Genomic DNA, 17,869 nt, shown 5'->3' with positions numbered 1-17,869 from the left:
TCAAGACCCACTTTTGTAAGGACGCTTACAACATAGCACATTAACGCCCTCCCATATCCCTTTAGCTTGCCTTTCCTAGTCCCTCTCCTGCAATCTTTTACTAGTGTGGCTGGTCTATCCCTAACAACGGCACTTTTACCTATTGTGTAATACAACCTAAATCCCTCTAGACTGTAAGCTTCTTTGAGCAGGGCCCTCCTCACCTGTTGTCTCTGTTAGTCAATTTGTTATGTTACATACTACTTGTTATGTCCTGTCTACCCATTGTACAGCGCTATGGAATTTGATGGCGCTATATAAAACAATAAATAATAATAATGACTAGCCCTGGCTACCTGGCAAACTACCGCACCCTGGCTATAACAGAAACAGAGAGAAGATATTATTCAGGAACAAAACCAGAAACATAGCAACAAAAAACAGCTCACATATAAGGGAGGGATGGTGGAACAAACACACAGGGTAAGCTGGCAAAACAAAACATCCCCAATCCTCCTTTTTATATTCCCATCAACTTCCTCCCCCTCTTATCTGAATTTTGACCCCTCTGTATTGCTGTCAAGGACCCCTTTAGTTTATGCATCGATATCCACAATATTTCCTGAATGTCACCATTAACAATTGTAACCCCTGTTTGGCCAGGAGTGTCACACTTACCGCCCTTCCATGTTAGCACTTTGGCAGATTGTGGTACTTAGGCTGGCAGTCATTTATATAAATGAGTAGCATTATGCTTATACTTTCTTTTCTAACAGCAGCAAAGAAAAGTTACAGAACATATATGGTTAATATATACATACTCACTATCCCTTAGAAGCACACAATTCATTTTGCACCCCAGTGCTTGTATTGCGGGTAACACTGCTTGAAGGTCTCTTCTTTGCCCAAATAGAATGTAAAAGTAGCCCACTTCCCTGCATAAATAAAATGGGATAAAAAGCAGTGGACCCCATAAGGACTTAGAAGTAGGGTTTTTTTTTAACATTTACCCCTTTCACCCCCCTCCAGCAATTTTAAGAGAATGGTGATGTAAAAGTGGATTGAGGTAGTGCTGCTTCTTTTAAATGTAAATGCAGGGCAGGTGGTGCATGGGTAACGGCTGCCTACCAGTTTGACTCACTGGCAGACTCCTTCTGAGCAGATATCAGGAACCTTCCCTCAGCACTCACTCTGCAGACGCAAGGCACTCAGGGCTGGGGAGGACTGTGAAGCTGATGCAGCCTCACTGGGTCCTTTCTGTTAAGGAGGATACTTACAGCTTCTCTAAAACACTTAAAGGGAGAGCATTAAAATCTAATCAGGGCTCACTTTGGGCCTACTCCTGAACTCTGTCAGCCTAAAATTCCTTCCTTCAAGCTTCATTCTCTACCCTCCAGCCACCTACATCCTCTAGCAAAAACAAACAGAAAGTCTCACTGTCACCTGATTGGTGCAGCTAATCACATGACCTGCTTGCTGGGGCGGATGGGAAGAACAGCTAGCGCCTCCATTTTAAGTCCCGGCAGTGGCTGGGTGACCCATCAGCAGCAATAAAAGTGTGGAAATGTAGAGGGCCACATAAAGATCAGGTAAGAACCGGCTTAGACTCATTTGTGCTACGAGGACAGTTGTAAAGGTTCCTTGGGGGTCAGATGCCTTCTTCTATCTTAAATGCAGTGAGATGGGGGCTAAAAGTAAATGAAGGGGTTAATTAACAAGGGAGCCAATATTAGTGGTGGGCACTGTAGATCAAATGAAAATCACATGCAAACTTAGCACTGAAGGTATCAAATACATAGAAAGCCTAGATTACAGGCATACATCACTGGTTGCACACCCCAAAAGCCAGATTGCGTCCACAGTACATGCCCCAGCATCCAGATTGCATCCACGCACTTACATACATTTTCAAAACACAAACTCTCCCCTTTCTCTTTTTTTCCCTGGCCAAAGATGAGTGTGTGTTGGGGAATCAGTGCAGGAGATAAACGAGAATGTCAATCAGATGTTAGCAAATATTACATCTTCTGTAGTAAAGACTGATGCTCTGCCTGTACTAATATTACGCTTATGCTGGGCTTGTAATGGGTATACAGGAAGATATGCACACGATAAGAATATTATAAAAAAAAAAAAGGATCTGTGGAAGATTGCTGCATCCTACGTCTTAAAGTTTCCCTTAATATGAACTCTCCCTGCTTTATCTTTTCTTGGATAGCTGAATACGCTTTTCTTATGCTACATAATAAACATATTTGAAAAATAATACATATACAAGATGCAAATAAGACAATAATAAATGGGTGTAACAACACATTTGTGATAGCAGATGATTTTGCCATAATTTCTGTTGATTTAGCAAAATGTTTCCACCAAGATATGCCTGAAACTATTGATCATTCATGCTCTATGTTTTTGAGTTTGCATGAAATGGACTTGATTCTCCAAAGATTTTGTTTTCACACACAGATATAACAGTAACGCTTACATCTACACATCTCCTTTCAAAATGTTTCAATCTTAAACAACTGATAATTCCCACTGCTATTGAGACTAGGCCGGTCTTGATGATATGTAAATCTCTTCTCAGACCATTCTACTCTACCTACTAGACCTCTGTGTCTTATACTCGGATTTGCATTGGAAAAACTTCCCAGATACTCATCATCCTTAGTCCATGTCTTTAAAGACTCAGTACTACATGTTAACACTAATTGATCCCTTCCTTCTTGGATCTCTATAGAATTAGGAAATACTTCTATATCAGGAATAATCAAATCCGTTAGTTATTTCCATTTCCACATTTACAAACGTTGAATCCCAAACGCTCGTATTTTCCATACTATAGGTGTATTTGATATGTTACAAAAGTAAGTGAGGACATTCTGCAAAATGTCTTAAAAAATGCTCTATAACTATTTGGTTAGACCAAGTAAATAACAAAAAAAGAACCTATGCACACTCGATCGGATTCAAGTATTCTAGGAAAACCCCATCTGCTGAAGATATAACAAACTTTGTGTTTCTCCTCGGGTGTTTATTTCAGTGAGTGCTTTAGCTAAATCTTTACATGACATGCACTTAGTCTATAACCTGCAGCAATAACATGTAAAATGGGAAACCTACTATCCAGGGGGGGTCACATCTCTTACCCCCACTCTGCATGCAGTGCTACAGGGGATAATTATATAAGCATGAAAGGTACAGTGCCTAATTATACCTCCTCAACCTCATCTTACCTACCCTAAAAAACAGACTTTTGGGAGAATTCATTTAACCCCACCCCCTGGAAGATGATGGTTTACAAACTCCTAAAAACCCTATGGAGGAGCATGAACCCATATCATGCCTCCCGCTCTCTCTCCTTGTCTGCCCTGTGGAACAGAGGGGCTAAAAAAAGGAAAACAAGTCCAAAAGATTAAGGAAGGGAACAGGCTTACGTCCATTCAAAATCACCATTAACCCTCTTCAACCCGTGGCAAAGAAGAATCATCACTAACTTTTCAGGGCCAATCCTGTAATGATTTGCAAGGCCATCGATCCTCATTTTTAGCCCAAGGAAAGATTCTGCACAGAAATTAAAACAAACAGGACAGAAAGAAATCCAGGATTTCGACACCAGCCAAACAGAACATTTTTTAATAACTAGTTCAGTATAATTAAGGAATTATAACAATGAAAACATTTGCGTTGTATCAATATCCCTGAGGAGCTCTGTGTTCTCAATAACTGAAGTTGATGTGGGGTAAATAACCTAAAGTGTATGTGCTTTAGATTACACTGATCTTATCACTTATGTTAAGGATTAAAAAACATTAACTTCTGTCACTTTTTTCTACCTCAGTTTTGCCAGTTTTTGTGAGATCTGAAAATATATTTTTGCCGACACTCCCATTAAATATAACTCAGCCATACTGCATGCTTCCTGTAGATGTGTATCTTTTGTTCTACCTTCCAGTCAGTTCTATTTTTTCCCTCTTTGCCACTTATAGCAGTGATTGCTGCTGTGTCACTGACTCACCTGCAGTTCTTATGGAGTGACCAGCAGATGGCGAACTGCAAAGCACATGGATGAGGTTTAAAAGGGGCTATTGGATGTTTTGCAGAGAGGGGTTCCGAGTTGGATGCCAGAGGTGAAGGACCCTTGCTGAGAGAGAGTGAGAGAGGCCTAGGAACAGAGGGCTGCTTGAAATCCACGATCAGAGGAGAGCTGCAGCATCCTGGCAGAATCTTCCAGCAGACAGAGATACAGAGCTGTTTGCAGCAGAGTTGGCAGTGAAGAGGTTAAAAGCTGAACTGTCCTTATAGCAGACTGTGGAGTGGTAAGCCTAAAATCTCTCCCCCTGTCACCACAACAGGGCACCCTGAACTTAGTCACACAAATAAAAGATATACTGACATACTGAAAGTGTTCCATATAATCCAACCCATACTGTGGAGTCAGATACTTATGGGCCCCAACTGTGTTATGTGCACCAACTAAAGGTACCCAACGGCCGCTAGGGCGAAGATTAGGGTGGGCCGCAGTGATTGTTGTGGGTGGGTGACCCTCATATTGCATATTATGTATATTTCATGTGTTCTGTTATATTAATGCATAGTGTTTTGCTGTACAATACAAAGTTAATTTTAAGTTAGTGCCCTGTGTCAGTTTTATTAATCACTCGGCTGTTCCCAACGGGAGCTCATATCCATACCCTGGATGCTTGGTTGGGTGGAGGTGCTGCCGCAGTTATGTACCCCAGCTCCCAGGTAGCGGAGGCTCAGGATTGGCCTGCAGAGCGCAAAGAGGTAACTGGGGTAAAAACCCGTTACACGCACATAAAAGATCCAGTATATAATTATATATGGCTACTCGGGAGATGCCAACAAACATAAAATAATAACTTATTACGTCTATAGCTTTATGAAAACAGCTGTAAGAAATAATTTTTATACTTTTATTCTGTCACACACTTTAGACTTGAATGCAACTTGAGTACTACGAACATATGCTTTTAAACATGTGATATAGCTATCAGGGTATAGGGCAAGGTCTCTTTCTCTTTCACCTTCATCTCACCAAGAATACTGAAGAGAGTGACACAACAAATGCCATGTCAAGCGAAGATCAATCGTTTTATCGATCTATCTTAGTCCGTCAATTCTAGTCTTGTCATACCTTAAATTAATATATTGTATGAAGCGCTGCGTAAATAGTTGGCGCTATAAAAATAAAAGATAATAATAATACTACTGCTTCTCCTCTTTGACCTTCCTTAACCCTCAGTTTTTTTTATTTCTATAATGAAATCAGTGTCTAGAAGGTGCCAGGCACCCCCCTTTTGGGAATGCCCCCCAAATGTCATTCTGAGGTAAAAAAGACCTACACATTTTCTCCAAAATGAACAGCTGTCAGGTACAGTGAGGTACCAGTAGTGTGTAAGAAGGAGCCCAATACGCAGGGGTGACTAGAGAGTCCGTGACAAATGGGACGGTCAAAGAGGCAAAGTCAGGTTACAGACAGCGGTCCAAAAAGCTAAGGTCAATATTCAATCTGACGTCGGTTGGCCGTCCTGGCCGCGTCCCACAAGGTCTCAGGTACGGAAATTAGACACAGTGAGAAATAGTAGCCCAAGGCTGACCAATTCTCACACAGAAGAATCTCATTTCTCAGTTTTCTCTCTGTAAATGCCCCGACGCAGCTCAGCAGTGTCACATAAAGCAGTCACATTCATGTGTTTTGACATCCAAAGCCAAAGAATGTAATTTGTTTTGATTCTCTTCTAGGGAACCCGATCCGAGAGGGTAATAGATAAATGCAATAACCTCCCATCAGTTACGGTAGGGGCTAATACAGTTAGCAAAGTTAAGCATCCATGCAAGAGGCATTGAGCTGTTCGGAATCTAAGACAAGGTCAAGGACTGATCAAGACCAAAGTCTTACATCAGGAAAAACAGGCCAAATAAATGAGCCAAATAGTTCTTCTCTGCTGTGAAATTACCTGTTTCTATGAATAGAGTCAAGAGTGACAGAGTTAAGTTGTATAGTAAGTAATTGAGCCTATCCTAGTGCTTTATCAGTGAAGTTATCATACGAATCTGTTGGTTGACTCAGCAGTTAATGTTAATGGAGTTCAAGGTCATAAATGTGAGTAGGCAGCCAGGTCATCCCTAGTTAGATTGAGCTCTGGTTATACTGGCAAATAAGCTCACATTGGTATAGGTGAGTTTTTTGGCAAACTATGTTTGGAAGGGTCACAAAACAGACTGTTGTAACAATACCTTTAGTGACATAGTATTTATTCCATAATAAAAAAGGATATCATAATAAAGTGTAGTATCAGATGAGATTCACTGGCCAACCAAGCTTTGTTTTTTTACTTCCCAAATGAACACGAATAGTATAAACATGATCTGGAATATATTTTATTTTATTAGATATTAGTGTCCTTTAAAATATTTTCAACTATCAGTATGCAAATGATCAAGTGCAGAAGGAAATACAAAATAATTTAGGGATTCATGTTTGATTCATTGTCTTTTTCAGGGATGGATATGAAGTCTGGAGGGTCCATCATCTCAATTCCAATCATGGAATATTTTAATTGTCCCGAATCCAGACATTGACTAATTTATACTAATAAACATTATATCTACAAAATGTCTATAGAGGTTTATTTTAATCCTGTTGTGTGTGTTTTGCTTTGTGTGCTGCTGAGTTTCTCACCGTGGACTTCTCACCTTTGCTGTAACTAATAAAAGATAGAAGGGTTAACATAGTTGCTTTTTATAAGTAGGATCAGACTTAAATATATGCTTCTTAAAAGTCCACGATATTGAGTATTGTGTGCAATAATGTGTTTTAATGTCTAGAAAACAAATTCAGATTTCTGAAATTGACCATTGACAGTTATAAGATAATCCAACTTACAATGCAGAATATGTTTCTTATAACTATTTGGTTAAACCTTTAATTCTGCTTCCAAGTAAATATGTTTTTGTATTCAATTCCTGTCTAAAAAGAATTACATAGCATTTTGGAATAAATATACATCCTACAAGTCCTGCACTTGAAGCCACTATAGCAAAAATCTCTACGGCCACCATGTTTTTCCCTTTGGTGCTCAGGTAGGCCGGGATCATCGCAATCCAAACGCTGCAGAACACCAGCATGCTGAAGGTGATGTACTTGGCCTCATTAAAACTGTTCGGTAATGTCCTGGCTAAAAAAGCTATAATAAAACTAACAGCTGCCAGAAGCCCCATATAACCCAGGACACAGTAGAAGGCGATAACCGAGCCCTCATTACACTGAACGATGATCTTTCCCTGATAAGAGTGCATGTCCAGCTCCTGAAATGGGGGTGAAATAGCCAACCAGGAAATATTAATGATAACTTGAATGGATGAGCAGAGCAGTACTATAGAATTGGAGACTTTCACACTGACCCAGTTTGCCCAGGAGCTGCCGGGTTTTGCGGCTCTGAAAACAATATAGATCATGATTGTTTTGCTTAAAATACAAGACACGGCTAATGAGAAGAGGACTCCAAAAGCAGTTTGGCGCAGCATGCAGGTTACATCCTCAGGACGACCGAGGAACAGAAACACACAGAGGAAGCTCAGCATGATGGAGATCAAGAGGAGGAAGCTGAGGTTCTTGTTATTGGCTTTCACAATTGGGGTATCTCTGAAGACAATGAAGATCAGTAATATTACAACAGTTACAAGACAAAACAGAATTGATGCAAATGATAAAACTGCAGCAACTGCATCCAAATATGATAGAAACTCCACCGATTTTGGAATACATCGATCCCTTTTCTCATTAGACCATTTATCACTTGGGCAAACAATGCAGTTCTCACTGTCTGAAAAACAGCACAATTTAAATCAGAAATGCTGTCTACTAATTATAAGTATAATATATTCTTTGTTTAATTATCACATAAAATCTTTGTTTAATCTCAAAAGGTGCAACATGAGTCAAAAACATTGTTCTTTGAATGTTACTGGTTTCAATTCAGAATCAACTTTCTTTGTATCAAACATTCTCTTGGACAATATGAAGTATTCTCCATGACTTATGGTAGACTAGAGCTACTTCCATAGGTCCCTCCAACTAATGTGTATTCAGATTAACTGATGCTAAATTATTTCTCTGTCTTACAGAGATTTTAACTAAAGATTGCCCCTGGTGTTGGGGAGGTGATGTCCAGCTCCAGCCAACCCATGCCTGTCTTGTCCATTATTTGCTCTTTCATAGGTACACCTGCCCCTCCTTCTGGCTCTCAATATCCCCCAGCCCAACTCAACTCTCTACCCGACCAGGAGCAGGCGTTCATTCCCACACACATACTATGGGTATAAAATTTGTACGTTTTATGTAATCTGTTTTACCAGATCTATTGGATATCTCTCCCTCTGAGCACCGGACACAGTCGTAGCAGCAGGTTTGTGTTCCTGGTCTGAGGGCTTTTCGAAATCCAAGCAAACAGTTCTCTGAACACTGAGACCTTGGAATCTACAAACAGAAAAATATAACATGATGATGATAGTTTAGATAACTTTGAAGTCCTGTAAACCTATACCTTTCATATTTGTCAAGCTCATGTGAGGGAATATTAAGGTCTAGATTTCCTCTCCCATCAGTGGCCGTGCGCTGCTTATGAGTGATGGAGCAGATATAACATCACAGTTCCTTAATTCGCTACAGAGCAACTGTTTTGTTGTCTTTTTACACTAGAACAATAGACATTATGACCACTAACCACCCTGCCGACTACTATGCTAGTGTGCGCAACAAGCAGGGAGGAGAATGGTAATATTCAGGAATGTGAGTAAATTGTGTAATTATTAATGTTTTATTAATTTAATTTTTTGATTACTTTTACTTGTATGGAATTGCCAGAATATAGCAGTTTTAAGTTGGAGTCATATATAAAAAAAGCATCATCTTAAAGAACAGACTGGGGACCTGTTTATTAAAATTCATATTAAAGGTATTTTAACTACTTCAGGGCTTTTCATGTCCTAAAGACAGGAGCTTTTTGCCCCTTTTACCAAATGTTGATTCAGGCATGATCCTCATTTTTGTGAATAGTTTACCCACACAAACTATATATATGTATATATATATATATATATATATATATTTTAAGGATAAATAGGATTCCATGGGATAAAATCTTTTATGTGTAGTTAAACTGTTATTATGAAAAAAGGATACACAATTATAAATAAAGCACCACTATTAAATTAGCAAAAACAACTTTAAAGTGTAATACTTAAGAACTTCTATACATTTTTGGTAATTATAACTTGCAATATGGCAGTGCTTTCAGTGACGTATAGGATTGGGAGAGGACGTCATTGCAAGCACCACTATTTTGGCGGACGTTACAGCACTGTTATGTCCGCATTTGGTTTGCTTGGTTTGTCACAGGAATATTAAACAAACAAAAAATAAATTAATTAAAAACTCAAATTGTATTTATTTTGACACTAAGTATTTCTCATTACTCCTATCACATCTCACTCTAATCATACCTCATTCCCATCACACACCACTCCTACGACCTCCAGCCAGCACATCTAATGCCCATTACACCCAGCCACCACACATCATAACCCACTCCTATCATACCCAGCCACCACACATCACAACCCACTCCTATCACACCCAGCCACCACACATCACAACTCACTCCCATCACACCCAGCCACCGTACACCACAACTCACTCCCATCACACCCAGCCACCACACATCACAACTCACTCCTATCACACCCAGCCACCACACATCAAAACTCACTCTTATCACACCCAGGCATCACATATCAGGCCCATCATACCCAGCTATTACACATTACACCTCACTACTATCACTCCCAGACAGCTTATTTCTTCCTCCTCCGTCTTGTTACCTTGAGCAGAGCTAGAAACTCCAGAAGATGCAAAAAGGGGCGGGCCAGACGAGCGGTAGCAGGCCAGGAACGGAAAGGAAGGGCCGTGTCAAGATAGAGACACTTGGGGGAGTGGCTGGGAGGATGAGAGAGATGGTAGATGGCAAGATAGTCTCTCCTCTGTCTCTATTGGTGCTGGCTGCTGCAGGACAAGCTCCGCCCTTTTGAGCAGGTCTGTTGCCGGTTCCCCGTCACAACCGGGCTGCACGTTGGATGCCCCTGACCTAAGCGCCAGGACAAAATTCTCAGTCACCATGGTGACCTGGCACCTGGGATTTGTGGAGCCCTGACTTACTGCCCTATAACTTGCAAAAAAACATAAAACATTGGGTATTTCTAAACTCCGGTTAAATACTAGAATCTATTTAATGTTTTTTTTTTAATTAGCTTTCAAACTTTTTTAAATAAAAGTCAGAAAGTGCTTTTTTCCATGTACATCATATTTTATAAATATATATATATATATGTATAGTAATATTAAACATTACAGTGAATTAGATGATATGATCAAAATGATTATATCCAAAGAAAGCCCTTGCCCTGAAAAAAAACAATATTTAATTGTAGGGGTTTAGTAAATGAGAACATTACAACAAAACACAAACACTGCAGAAATGTTAAGACAGCCATTGTCATGAAGGGTCCACAACCTTACCTGGTTGTCTTTGTTCCTCCATTTTACTGAATGCGAGTCAACGATGAGCTGCTCTGGAGCCCACTCAGTGAAGTTACCCACAATGTTTTTAAATGCAGACTTATTTTCTAACAACACCCAATTTATAATTAAGTAATGGTATGCAAATTCTCCATATTCATCGTATAATGTGCGGTCCAATTGTGATGCAATTGTTATTCTTTTTATATAGCGATGCAACTATTAAAATGTATTTTCAAAAAAATAAAAGAACATTCAGTCACAATGTAGAGTTTTTTTTATAAACCAAGAAAAGGAAAAAATACCTCCCATTTTAAAACAACCCACCAAAACACTAAAATAAACACATCATTAGAACCAAAACCACCATAGTCACTATGAAGGCACAATATAGGAGAAAATATAGTTATTTGTTGAATAATTTTAAATTATGCAATTAGTGTTAGAATGGTAATATAACTTAAGAGGTAGCAAGTAACGATTGGAAAACAGAATTATAAAATATACAATGATATACAACTGTCGCGTCTGCCCACACCTGTGAGGGTTTAGGATGAGGAACCCGATATGCAGGATACTCCACAGTCAATAAAGCAGGTAGGGGTGGATCCACTAAGTGCAGCGAGATCCAGGTATGAAGCCAAATCAGGACTACACAAACACAGTCCAGTAAACGAAGCCAGGGTGAAACTCAGTGCTGGTTTTTAAATCCACCACCAGAGGTATGTCGCCCTGTCCCTGTATTCCGCGTCATAGGTGCATGTTCCCCGCCATTCAGGATAGGTTAAATTGAGGTGGGGGCTGACCGAGCTGGAGCGGCAGCATCGCACCTGGCACTCGCGGGTCATCCAGTGAGTTACTTCGTCTGCGTCTTGGCTGTGGACTTACAGCGTAATTATTCTTCCCAGAATATGACCACCAAGGGAAAGCTGCCCCTTGAGCCTGCAGTTCCGACTGGGCCCGCTAAGCAGGGGCCTGCTATAATAATATGTAGCTGTTTGGGGGCAGAGATGCCACAGGCACTAAAAGAGGGACTGGCTGGGTGTCAATGAATACACAATGTGGTGCTGGGTGGGTGCAAAACACAAGGGTGTGGGGGAATTAATTCACAAGGGGGTTCTGGCTGGGGCATCAGATAAATCAATACTAAAGGGGGGCTGTCTGGTGGGATAAATATACAATGTGGGGCTGGCTGGGGACATAACTAAACAATGGGAAGCTCGGTGGAGTGCACAAATACAGGTGGCGACTGGACGCATCAATACATAAGGTAGGCAGCTGGGGCCATCATATAAATCAATACCAAAGGCAGGGGCAGGCTAGGGGCATAAATACACATAGGGCTGGCTGGAGGCGATACACAAGGGAGAAAAAACACAAAAGACATAAGCAGTGTAAAAAAAAATATATATATATTGTGTTTTTTAGCTGTGTGTGTCGGTGTGGCAGAGCCTGTCCTGGTGTGTGTATGTTTGGATGTTGGTGTGGCAGAGCCTGTCCTTGTGTGTGTTTCGGCGTGTGTCGGTGTGGCAGAGCCACTTCTCTTCAGAGCTGCATATGTAATACCCTAAAACCTTATCATACCTACTTTTTGATGATCATGCCCCTTCCTATGTGAAATGGTAATAAATAATAATAAATAATGTCACAAGGATTTTTTATTTATTTAAAATAACCATTTTAAATATCCATTCTCTGCCCCAAATTCAAAATTGTGTAACATTTAAGATAGCATTTTAATCTAATGAGATTATCAAAATCTAACTTTGTGGGAGTTATATTCTCTGGGGATGTTTCTGAACATAAATCAGATGTGATGGGCTATACACATTAAAGTCATATCAAAAATGATTTTGTATATATACATAGAAAGGCCTTTGCCTATATAAATATATATATTTGTTCTGGGTAATGTTTGTGGAGAGGCGGACGGAAAAAGAAGATATCAGATTAAGAATTGAAGATTGAATGGATAAGAGAAGAGAGAAGATAGCAGCAAAAAGATGAAGAAGATGCAGAAGAAGGTGAGGGAACGGAAGTGGTCGGCCGAAGTGAAAGAAGTCAGCAGAGAAAGTAGGGAAACTTTCAAAAAGTGTGAGAGAGTAAACGAGAATAAGAATGCGAGAGAAAATTCTGAGTTTAACAGTCATACGTACCTGTTGTTTATTGATGTTTTGGATTGTATTTCCTTTTGCTTTCTGATTATAAAATAAGTGCATGTCATGCAAAGCTTTAGCTAAAACACTCACTGAAATAAACACCCGGGGAGAAACACCAGCCGTCAGATGATTTTGAAGCAGTAATGTATGTTTCCCGCTGCAGTTACACAGAGATATTTCATAGATCTCTTCATAAAGCCTATTCTTTTCAGAATTTTCTGATAAACATTTATAATACAATATCCATATATCTTCGAGAAGCTTGTCTGCTGGACGGTTTGAAGGATGGATATTATCAAAGAAACTTCCGGTATCCGGTAGCGCTAGAGGATGTGGTTTTATGGCCAGACTGCCATTCAGGGGTTCTACAAAGAAATCTGTGAGATATTCATTGGAAGCCCAGGCAGGAGGAAGGATTAATGTTATATCTTTATGTTTGAGACACAGAGTTAAAATATCAATAATTCTGATGCTGAAAGAACCGCAGAGTATAATAATTCGAGCCGATGACATTAAAACAGTTTCTGACATCATTTTCATATTTTCAGAGGGTTCTTGTGATAAACTAATTTTTACAGTAAAGGAAATACAAATTCCATAACTGGTCAGATACGCTCTCAGAGCCTGACTCTCTGTCTCTCCGGTGTCATCATCAACCGTGAGAATTCCCACCCAGGTCCATCCGAAATGTTTTAGAATCTTCAATATAATTTTATTATAGACAAGATAATTTTGAACAGAGCGGAAGAAATGCGGATAAACACGTCTATCACTCAGCGCATAGTCTGTCGCTCCATAACTGATCTACAAAATGGAAGAGAAAAGTGTAAACATTCTGCAGTAAAGGTTTCTAATAACAGCTTGGAGTCAGACATGGTTGTGATCTCACCATGAAACTGAATGCTAATGTCAGACAATACATGGAAGACCATTCAGTTTACTCACCTGTGCGTATCCATACACCCCTAGTAACTGTGCTATGGGAATGGTAGTAGTAGAATGGTGATCGCCAATAAATCCAGCCACGTTGTTAGAATTCGCACAAGAGTAATTAGGGACGGTCATGCGGGGGCCAGACAAAATCTGAAGAATGCTTTTCACAGCTTTTCTTTCATCTAAACAGGAATCATATATATGATAACCCAGGGTAATATTTGGTAAAACGTTTGGGTCGTTGTTTAAAATTTCAATGGTGAAAAAAAAGACCAGTAAATTGATGTAATCCATGGGGCTTGGGCTGTGAAGGTAGAAGAATGAGATTAAAGCAGAAGAACATAGTCAGAGGTCTGCCAGATAAAAACAATTATTGAGACTTTATAGCAGTACCATGTTACCATTAACTGGGGAAGGTTCTAGATCATGGGTCGGTGGAGAGTACTAGCAGTGTGCCCTAAACAGGATCCTTACCCACCTCATATGAGTATGATATCTGTCTTCAGTCCATTCTTAGCCCTGTCTGAGATGGTTGCACATGTCTGAATACAGTAGACAGTGGTAGTCATGTCCATGGACTCTAGTCCAACTCAGCACATCATGTGACTCCTCTTTACAGATTGACATTTTAGGTTTAATTTTTTTTCAAAACATTCAGTAGAGAATTCATCTTATACAACTTTTTGGAAAAAAAAGAAAACTCATTTGATATCTAGGAACCACATAGTATAGTCCCTGTCTTTCTGTCTTTTCCCTCCTCAACATCTCAAGCTCTTTTTCTTTTGTGCATCCTAAAATGTTTTTTGCCATTTCTGCATATTGCCAGTCAATGTTTTATGTGCTTTGGAATAAATGCAAAATATAGAATGAATGACAAAATAGGTTTGCATAAAAGAACTTCCACTCCTCATTCTTTTAATAAAATATCCAAAAAAAGCTGTAGTCAACATTTCGGTTAACTCTTGGAGCATTTACCAAGCTTTTATCATGGTCTCAAAATGAGGTTTCAGTTCCTTAGTGTAAACCTGCTTTTTTTATATTTCTATATACATTTTATATAAGAAAATATATTGTCTTCTATATTTTCCTTTGTCCTTTACACCCCCCCCATAAATCATAAATGATTAAGCCTCACAATTACCTCTGTTTTACAGATACTTATTTTCTTGTATAGTAATGCAAGAAAAAAAAAACATTGTATAAAGTTAATTTCATGAAACAGCCTAATAAAGAGTAATTAATATACATATATTGACCTCTAATTAACAGACAGTAAAATGTGTGTGCGAGTTATATCTCTGAGAAAACTCAGCTGAAACTTTAAGTACCAAAATAATCTGTTTTGCAGATATTTCCTTCCTTTATGGTTAGTTGTGGGAACTTACGTGACACAGACTATTTTGGGGGAAAAATGATCCTGTCCAGAAAAAAAAAAATTCCTCATTTGATTATTCACCGTGAGAACTCCTCCAATTATAAGGTCCCCATCTTTAAAATACTCAAAGTCTTCAAATGGTTTGATGGCTTGCAGATGACAGGCCGGTGCTGGGCTCTGGATCTCAGATCTGCAGGGCTTCACACACAGGAGCAACAAACAAACGAGACATTTCAATGGAAGAGACCCAGCGATCAGCATCATGCAGCCCAGTAACCTGCCGAGTGCCAGAGAGTGTCTGCCGGGTTCGGTGGAGTCGAGCCCCGTGTGGGTCAGTGGCATCTGCTGCATCTGATATCATTGTAATGAACCTGAACATCTCGGCTCTTTTTATACAGTGCGGTCTCATACATTGCAATGGAGTCTCAATATAGATGCAGGACTTTGTGTTTTGGGATCGCAATTCTATGTTGGTTTTAAATTATAGGAAAAGTGCAGAGCGCCGGTAATTATCTGCATGGACAGAAATATACAAACACAGACTTTAATCAAATGTCTTTAGAGTATTAGTTAGTTTTAGAAGGACATTTTAGTCATGGCAGTTTTGTGCTCTTTAATTATATTTATACAGTTTTCTTAGCTATAAATGTTATTCAGCACTTTTTAATTTATCATTGATTTTGCTGCATATCATTTCTATTAAATATAATTCATGGAGGTCTTCTGATTGGATATGATTATATTCTATTTTAATTTGTATTTACAATAATATGATAATTTAGCACAGAAATGCACAATTTGTGTTAATGTACTATATTTATAATATTTATTTTATCCAGCTCTGACATCCACCATTAGCATAATCAGGACATGTTTTTTTATAAAATGTCTGCCACTTCCTATAACCCCCAGTGCATATTGCATCAGGATCCAAAACAGGAAGTAATAACAACACACTTCCTGGACTCTCCCTGCATTATATCAGAAGGCCGTGCAAGAGCCTCTAGCACTAGAGTTTGTTTACTTTGTGATGCTGTTTCCACAAACATCTTTGGACAAAACGTTAAACAGCCATCACTTACAGCACTTCGAGCAGCTCGTTCAATTAAGATTCAAATTTGCAATGTAAGCAATAATAGTGGAAAGGAGAAATATAGATATAAAGGTTCCATTCGGTCTGCGATATGACAAAACCAACATACCAGGTGGGCCTAGAAGAGGTCCACTCCGAGTTAAAAAAAATGAAAGAAAGGACAGAGAAAGGAAGAGAAGAGCCATAAAAAATGAGGGGGCACAAAGGAGGGCAGCCACGAGATGCTGCAACATAGCTGTGGGAGGATCAGGCGTTGATTAAATTACCACAGCCCCTCCCACAACTACAGGCTAATGCAATTAGCCTTAATATTTGTGGTAGGGGGAGATGAATAGGATTAATGGAATGGAAAATTATAGATATAAAGGGTTCATACGGTCTGAGGTATGCTAAAACTCCTTGATACTGTCCTTCTGGTTCTGATCCGGGCTGCCTGTCTACGTCTGCTCTACCTGAGCGTGTGTCTTCTCTGAGGACCTTCCAGCCGTGTGTGTCTGGATCCCTGTCTGAGGACCTTCCAGCCGTGTGTCTGGTTCCCTGTCTGAGGACCTTCCAGCCGTGTGTCCAGTTCGCTTTCTAAAGACCTTCCAGCCGTGTGTCTGGTTCCCTGCCTGAGGACCTTGCAGCCGTGTGTCCAGTTCCCTGCCTGAGGACCTTGCAGCCGTGTGTCCGTTTCCCTGTCTGAGGACCTTGCAGCCGTGTGTCCAGTTCCCTGCCTGAGGACCTTGCAGCCGTGTGTCCGTTTCCCTGTCTGAGGACCTTCCAGCCGTGTGTCCGGTTCCCTGTCTGAGGACCTTCCATACGTGTGTTCGGTTCCATTTGGGGACCTTCCAGCCACCTATCCGAGGCGCCTGTCCCCTTTCCATGTTCCTTCTAGCCACAGCACCCTGTCAAGAGACTTACAGCCTGTACATACCTGTCTTGTCGGCTTCTCCAATACAGACCATATCTGATTACTATTCAGCCTGTGGTGTGTTTCATTTCACCTGTCTGTACCCTCTTTCTGGATGTTAAGGGGTTAATATGCATTATATTAGTACATTATATAAAAATCTTGGAATGTTGGGAATAAAACTTCTATGTGGAGCTACACCTTTAGGATGGTATGTAAGAGGTCCACTACGTTAAAAGGGGCCTCAGAAGTCACTCTGAAGAAGATTGTATAATATAGATAGGTATATTTTCTTAATGTTAATCTTATAAAGGCTGATGATCCATTAAAATAATTACTTTAAGTCAGGGCTTGACAAATCCTGGTCACCATGAGGACAAGAAATCCCTCACTGGCACTTGGGATGTATGTCAGGTAATGGTTTATGTGTGTGTTGTAATATGTGTGTATGTATGGTGCCTGGTTAAGTATCAATGACCTAGCTGTATAACGGATAACTAATGCTGTAACAATAAAACGGTGAAGCTGAAAATCATTCCCCAGTCTCAGATACTCTTCAGAATAATATCGGTGTGCTGCAGCTTGGTATTCACCCTGTTTTGTGAGTGAGCACCTGCCAAGTCATTTACATGCCCATGGTCCGCTTACACGAGGAGTAGTGGTCATCCCAATTGGTGGACCTTTAAGTGGAGCCCAGTGACAATGCCCTCACAAAAGCCCCTTTGGCTTCATCAGCCATTGGACATTAGATGTCATCTTCCCAACAACTAGGCCTGAAACCACTGTTGTGGACTTTCACAAAGCTTTATTGACATTAAGATGTGGATTCCCAAAG

The 17,869-nt window shown here is 40.0% G+C and overlaps 1 protein-coding gene across 1 annotated transcript; it reads right to left on the bottom strand.

Moving 5' to 3' along the window:
* Positions 1-6,915: 6,915 nt before the first annotated feature.
* LOC149280997 (vomeronasal type-2 receptor 26-like) lies at positions 6,916-15,428 on the bottom strand. The gene is made up of 6 exons (XM_089499813.1): positions 15,271-15,428; positions 13,687-13,978; positions 12,739-13,545; positions 10,583-10,801; positions 8,362-8,485; positions 6,916-7,832 (listed from the first exon to the last, which is right to left on the bottom strand). The coding sequence occupies exons 1-6, from the start codon at positions 15,426-15,428 to the stop codon at positions 6,916-6,918; spliced, it is 2,517 nt and encodes an 838-aa protein (XP_089355939.1).
* Between the last annotated feature and the right edge of the window lie 2,441 nt (positions 15,429-17,869).

This window comes from Sceloporus occidentalis, unplaced genomic scaffold (assembly GCF_023333645.1).
Source record: "Sceloporus occidentalis isolate IW3139 unplaced genomic scaffold, rSceOcc1.0.p SCAF_140, whole genome shotgun sequence".
Lineage (NCBI taxonomy): Eukaryota > Metazoa > Chordata > Lepidosauria > Squamata > Phrynosomatidae > Sceloporus > Sceloporus occidentalis.
Note: the sequence above shows the minus strand (reverse complement) of the source record. Positions and strands in the feature narration are given on the sequence as shown.